Here is a 7,190-nt window from a genome sequence, read left to right as displayed (position 1 = left end):
GGAATGACGACTGGTTGATATTCTTTCTGCACTCTGGATGCATTCTGCACCTTTACCTGGATCCGTATTGAATGTAATGAATCGCTTTGGTCTAGCCTTTCAACCTTAAAGTTTCACACCAATTACTTTTACCATTGACCATCACTAACCTCACAGTGCAGAGGTTGTGGGTTCGATCCCAGCTCCGTCCTTCCTGTGTGGAGTTTGCATGTTCTCCCCGGCCTGCGTGGGTTTTCTCCGGGTCCTACGGTTTCCTCCCACATTCCAAAAACACGCCAAATGGTCCCTAGTTGGGAGTGTGAGCACGGATGGTTGTTCATTTCTGTGTGCCCTGCGATTAGCTGGCAACCAGTTCAGGGTGTCCCCCGCCTACTGCCCAATGACGACTAGGATAGGCTCCAGCACCCCCCGCCACCCTAGTGAGGATAGAGCGGTTCGGAAAATGGATGGATGGATGGACAAAAGAACATAATATTTGTCACGTTTTGCGTGATGGTAGTTGACTAGTTGTAGTGCACAATGGAAAAAACACTAAGTCGAAGTCCTCAAAAATGCCTGGAAATCACAAGTATCAAACAAAACTATAACAGGAAACAAAACATGACAGGGGCACACGTATACTCACATACTCACAGCTCACAATGACCCAACAAAGACTGACAGAAACTCAGGGAAGTAAATACAAGCTCAGTGACGTGACAACGAGAAACATCTGGACAAGACATAAAGGGTTGAGGCAGCTAATTGGTTACGCACAAGGAACACTGATAACGAGAACAGGTGGCGAAAAAAGGGCACATGAGGAATCAAAACCAAACGTAACCAACCGAAACATAACAGTATTTATTATATAGATACATATTATTTTACTGAGAAAAAAAAATCAAAGGTCAAGAAATCACAGTATAAACGTTGCTATTTTTGGTTGCTGATGTACCACAAGATTTTTGTCATGTAAAAAAGAATTTTTAGTACTAATAATCATGACAAAAGACGCCTTTGTAAAGATTTAATTCTAAATGTTAATGCTAAATGTTGGTCTGAAAACCTAGCTGATGGAATAAAAGTTACATTTTTATAAATTTAAATTTGTAAATCTAAATATTAAATAATTCCAGCTGCGGCCTCCCTGTGTGGAGTTTGCATGTTCTCCCCGGGCCTGCGTGGGTTTTCTCCGGGTGATCCGGTTTCCTCCCACATTCCAAAAATATGCATGGCAGGCTGATTGAACACTCCAAATTGTCCCTAGGTATGAGTATGAGTGTGAGCGTGGATGGTTGTTCGTCTCTGTGTGCCCTGCGATTGGCTGGCAACCGATTCAGGGTGTCCCCCGCCTACTGCCCGGAGACAGCTGGGATAGGCTCCAGCACCCCCCGCGACCCTAGTGAGGATCAAGCGGTTAGGAAGATGAATGAATGAATGAATGAATAAATATTAAATACGGGCGGCCCGGTAGTCCAGTGGTTAGCACGTCGGCTTCACAGTGCAGAGGTACCGGGTTCGATTCCAGCTCCGGCCTCCCTGTGTGGAGTTTGCATGTTCTCCCCGGGCCTGCGTGGGTTTTCTCCGGGTGCTCCGGTTTCCTCCCACATTCCAAAAACATGCGTGGCAGGCTGATTGAACACTCTAAATTGTCCCTAGGTGTGAGTGTGAGTGTGAATGGTTGTTCGTTTCTGTGTGCCCTGCGATTGGCTGGCAACCGATTCAGGGTGTCCCCCGCCTACTGCCCGAAGACAGCTGGGATAGGCTCCAGCACCCCCCGCGACCCCAGTGAGGATCAAGCGGCTCGGAAGATGAATGAATGAATATTAAATACAATTCTTAATCTCTATTTTATTTTTAATGCACGCTCCTGTAGTTCTTTTGGGAAAGGTGTGGAAATGGAATGAAATCAACATAGGCCATCATTCCGCGTCTTCGCTGACGAATGGTTTCGGCGGTCCATGCAGCAACACAACTTTGCACTTGTACATACCTGCACATTGGGTGATTTAACGTAAGGGACTCATTTCAATGTGAATTATGCAAGCCTGCATTGCGTTTGGAGTAGAGAACAGTGACAACGCAAAAGTAACTGCAAAGCCACTGAGCATCGCCATACTTTTGACATTTAACTTACTTCGATAAGAATACTGAGCTTTCTTAATTTCCTACATGAAACAAATGTAATTTATTGCAGTAGCAGTTAAATATCAAAATGCTAATAATTGCACTATGCAACACCAATATCGCACATTGCATGTTTTTCCAATAGCGTGCGGGCTCACTTAAGTGTAAGCATGATAATGTATGGCATCTTAGAGTAAACTTAGTGCAGTATTTCGAGGCTGGGCTAAATGTGCTCTTTTTTTAAAATCAAATGGTTACCTTGGTATGTCTTCTGGGATTCCATAAAAAAAGGAAAACCCACATTTCAAGCAAATCTGACCCCCTGCCCCCAACCAATAATACTTTACTGAATGTTGCAAATGTATTCATTAACAAGATTGAAAAGGGATGAAAAGACTACACACTTTATTAATTTGAACAAACATCAAGAAAAGGTAACATTCAATGTAACCCCCCCCCCACACACATTTGTTCTGGACACGTGTAAAGGATTTAAGCAAACCAGCCATCGGCTAACATTACATGTACTAGATCTGCCCCGACCAACGTTACCATGTGTCCTCTCCCCCTGGGGGACTACAGAAACTGCTGGTGTGACAATTTAGAACATTTAGCAGCTCGCTAATTCTGCAAATGTGAGTTTTAGGGTCTGTATTTCTTTGTGCCACATAAGCGTTTTTCCCTCACGTCCATTTTATTGTGGCCAAATAGTAAAGTTGCCAACAGCTTGTCTCCCCAATACCCGAAAGCCCTCAGTCCCCTTAGCTGTATGTATCATAAAACCTTACTTTAGACTAGTGAGTGCATCTTGTGTTATCACTCATCCATTGTACAGTTTATTTCAGCATGTGATGTACAATTCCACACAAGTGGTCAAACCCAGGATCTGGGAGGCCAAACTTGCATGAGCGACAATAGGAGCTTGGTTCCACATCTCAAATAGCTGTAGCATAATTCATTGTAAATTCTATATAATTTATATAAAGATCAATTTTTATGGATATTTATTCAAATGTTTTCAATCACAAAAACTGTACTTGATCGTCAGCTCAGTTTGCAGACCAACAACATATTTACAGTTAAATCCCTACAAAAGGCTACTTATGCAGTGAGCCAGTTTAAAAAAAAAGCCCCCAAAAAAGTGAGTATGATGGAAAAATAACAGTGGTTGTAAATGGTGGTGGTGATTATATAAGTAAGCACTGCAAAGGTATTTTGAGTGATGTGTTTGCAATGGAGGAAAGGCATTGTGTGTTTTTGACTTGGCACATAAAAAAACTAAAGTAAAAAACAATGCCAAGTAGTGGATGTCAGTGGTCAAAAAGACAAGAAAATGCACTGTCCACGGAAATACATACACAAAGCGATGACAGGACACAGCATCATTCTGTCCATAAATTTAGATCACTTCAACTAAAAGTGATCTCCCCACATTATCCAATTTAGCCCTTGTTACAAACACCCTAACAATAATGTCATTAAATGGGGGGGGGGGGGGGGGGTTATTGTCCAGTGCATTGCAAAAAAAATATTTCTAAACGCACCCACATTATTCTGCATGTGGTGACCTTTACTTATCACCATGAAAATCGTTTGATCCAAACAGGACCAAATACCGGTAATTCTGCTTTGAAAAAGTAGTGTGTGTCCGTGCATGCGCATGACAGAAAACATTCAAGAAATTAAATAAATTAAATGACCTCATGGTGTGTGTTTTTATGTATATATAAAAACAGATGTCCACTGTGAAAAGAAGTAATGAGGCATAGTGGACACAAAGTCTTTGTGGATGGTTTTAGATTTAGAACTCGTCGTGCCGAGTGAGGGCCTCTCCAAAGTCGGTGGCTTGGCTGCCCACAAACAGGTCGTACTTGTCCACAATTTCAGCCTTTGTCAGGTGGCCATCCTAGTGAAAGGAAAGTTCAAATAAAATTACCATACATACTTTTTTTTTTTGCAGCTTATGTAGTTCAAAACGTGCTGCCGGTGACGTGCACTGCTTCTAATAACATTGGCTGCAAAGTTATATACCGGCAAGTGTATAACCACAGGGAGTGTAACCAAATTAGCCACTGTTTCAACTGTCTGGTGATCTATTCAAAAACGTGTCTAGGAGCTTTAATTACAGCTTTAAACACGAGCATTTTTTTTGGGGTGGGGGGCTTGAATGTTGTGAGGGTTCTGCGTTTCATTTCGATTATATTGTGATGTTAAAACGTTGAACATTAAAAATGTTAAAAACATTAAGGTGCATTTTTATATATTTCTTTTGACAAATAGGGACCGCCCCAAGAGCAAACAGTTATTTTCACATCCTCGCCACAATGAAAATGTTTTTTTCCATTACCATTACCATTACCATTAGTCAATACTCGGAAAATACATTATTTAAATAGAGGTCAATTGTATTTAACTGTTTTGACACATTTATTTCGCCGTGTTTTTCATTTAACTTGCAAATTTTTTTCATTTAGCTTTTGTGTTCCATTTTAATTCAATCATTTCAGTATTTTTTTTCCCCTTATATTAAAAGCTCAAAGGTAAATTCGAAACTGTGCAGAATATTACAGTGGCTACATTTTGTGGAAAGAAATCTGAGATGTTATTTGAAGGCCATATTAGCCAGTCCTACTGCAGAGAGGAAATATAAGACGCGACGGCTTACTTTATCTGCGTCAGACTCGTGGACCAGGTGCTTGGCCTCGGCCTCGGCGTGGTCGTAGTCATCTGGCAAGATCCAGTCTCGTGTTTCCTCCTTGTCCATTTTGCCATCCTTGTTTTTGTCCCGGAACTCTGTGAACTGTTCCCTCTCCGTCTTCACCCACTCAGGTTCCGCAGCGCCCGCCTCATGGTACATGTCACCTGGGAAGATCAACAACATCTTGGTTAGGTTCTCCTTGTTTTGTCTTGTTTCCCTGGACCTCCATTTGTGTGTCCCGGACAAGCTAATGGACAAAAGCTAATTTATTCAAAAGTGTTCTCTCGCAACATCCGTCATCCATTGCAGTAACCACTCTAGCTGAAACGGTTAAGTAAATCCCGTGGATTTACCCAGAATGACGTCTATCTTCTTTCAGGCCCAAACATGACTTACCAATGTACTCTTCCAGGTCAATTAGACCATCTCCATTCTTGTCAATGTCTTCCATAGTTTCCTACAGGGAAGAAAAGAGGACGGGGCAAAAAGATAATTAAATAGCTTTGACAGTGGTGTTACCCGCTGGGCCGATGTTATCACTTACAATCACCACGATGTCTTTCATGTGCTCAAACTCCTCGGGGTGAATGAAGGCAGTGAACTCTTCTTTGTTAGCCTCGTAGTCACCATTCTTATCAGCCAACTTGAACCTCCTTTCATCGCGCGCCATCATCTGTCTGTAGCTGAAGCCATCATCGGGTTCGGGGTAATCTGTGGTTAAAGGTGTGTGACTGAGTTTGGGCGGTGTTGCGGCTGACTGTTAAACTTGCGGCTGAAGGTTCTTACCAAGAATGTACCCATACGTGGCATTCTTGTACTCCTCCCATGACACCATGCCATCCTGATTGAGGTCATGCGTCCTCCACTGGCGATCCACGTCCTCGTAGATCCACCTCTTCTGCGCATGTTTGATCCACTTCTTCATCTCTTCTATTGTCACAAAACCATCCTTGTCTTCATCAATGCGCTCCACAAGCATGCTGCGGACACCGCAAAAGCAAATTGGTGAAAAGCAGACCTATGCCGAGAAGAATATATTTGCAAGTCAAAATATTTGGTCATCTGACACAAGCAGGCACGGTTTGTTAACGCCATTCTTGCTGCTTTTCAATTGATTGCAAAACACTAAGTTTAAGAATACACCAAAATATAAGATGGAAAATTATAGAACTACAGTGGTCCCTCAAGATAATACTACTCAGGAAAACCAAGCATCTTTGGAACATACTGTTAGAGCGTGGTTAAAAAAAAAAAGGAAAAAGTCAACAAAGACTAAAAGAAAACTGCAACTGTACTTCAATGATAGCTATCTTATGCTATAATGTAAGTGTATGTGTGCGTTAACTGCATCAATGTGTGCGTTGTTTGTTCTAAACCATTTTGTCCAATGCATGCGGTGTGTGACTTGATGCTGGTGTGTCAGTCAAGGAACACACAGGTTGCTGCAGAACTAGAATACAGGTGGTAATCATGAGGAAACTGTAATCATGAGGAAAGTGTGGACATAATTAAAGCCAATAATTGTTCCTATTCAGATAAATGGTCCGACGAGGCATGGACTTCTTGTACGGTTTTATCACGAGCCTCGCTGTACTATCCACGGGTACATTTTAGATTATTCATATGGTTAACTATTGTGTGTGCTTCATTCGTTCCCTCCCTCTCCAAAATGATTGTCCTAGGTTGGTTTAACATTTCCATCAACGCCAAACTTGAAAAGTGGTAGGTATGTGGTTGGATGGCCTGAAGCCGTGCAGACAATACAAACATGGCAAGCCCATGTAAATGATATCATTATCTTAGGTGGTCATATCTTGATGACGGACTTAATTACCGCACAATTAGTGAGTACAATTTGTTCTGACTTGCAACCAAGTTCAGTTACATTGACACTATCGGTATGGAAATCATCTGTTCGCAGCCACTTTCTTGGTGTCTTTCATGGTAATGATGTGATACACAGTGATACAAAGTCCTGCTTTCACTTTTTATATTTGGCACCAGTCTTCCACACATTTCTCAACAACTCAACCAAATGGAATTTCCATCTTTGCTTTTCTAAGCCACTGTGAAAATTGGCCCCACATTATGAGAAAAACCTTACCCGAGTCGCTCCTTGCTCTCCTCAGGAGTGAGCTGGTCGAAGGTCTTGGCCTCCTCCTGGCCCAGGAAGGCTTCATGATCATAGTCAAAGTTCGCGGTGTCGTCATGCTCCCTGTTGCTGAGAGGGTCATCATGGTGGACGCGGTCTTTCTTCTCCATGGGCTTGCTGGTGGCGTACACCACGCAGAGGGCAAAGCACATTAAAAACGGCCGCAGCTCCATCTAGCCAAAGTAGATGCACCTGGAGAGGGTGAAGTGGTGTATTATGTTCCATTGTAAG

The 7,190-nt window shown here is 42.4% G+C and overlaps 1 protein-coding gene across 1 annotated transcript; it reads right to left on the bottom strand.

The window, feature by feature from the left end:
• Window positions 1-3,096: 3,096 nt before the first annotated feature.
• Window positions 3,097-7,190, bottom strand: calub (calumenin b). The gene is made up of 6 exons (XM_052061952.1): window positions 6,912-7,190; window positions 5,594-5,787; window positions 5,352-5,518; window positions 5,204-5,264; window positions 4,775-4,971; window positions 3,097-4,015 (listed from the first exon to the last, which is right to left on the bottom strand). The coding sequence occupies exons 1-6, from the start codon at window positions 7,130-7,132 to the stop codon at window positions 3,911-3,913; spliced, it is 945 nt and encodes a 314-aa protein (XP_051917912.1). The 5' UTR covers window positions 7,133-7,190; the 3' UTR covers window positions 3,097-3,910.

Source organism: Hippocampus zosterae, chromosome 3 (genome assembly GCF_025434085.1).
Source record: "Hippocampus zosterae strain Florida chromosome 3, ASM2543408v3, whole genome shotgun sequence".
NCBI lineage: Eukaryota > Metazoa > Chordata > Actinopteri > Syngnathiformes > Syngnathidae > Hippocampus > Hippocampus zosterae.
The sequence above is the reverse complement of the archived record's forward strand: the minus strand, read 5'-3'. Positions and strand labels throughout refer to the sequence as shown.

Bases quoted from the DNA above. Each gene is read 5' to 3' on its own strand.
- calub (XM_052061952.1), bottom strand. From the start codon at position 7,132: ATGGAGCTGCGGCCGTTTTTAATGTGCTTTGCCCTCTGCGTGGTGTAC. The intron at 5,519-5,593 runs GTAAGAACCTTC...CTTTAACCACAG, and splicing joins CACGTATGGGTACATTCTTG to ATTACCCCGAACCCGATGAT. The intron at 4,016-4,774 runs GTAAGCCGTCGC...TCCTTTCACTAG, and splicing joins ACGAGTCTGACGCAGATAAA to GATGGCCACCTGACAAAGGC.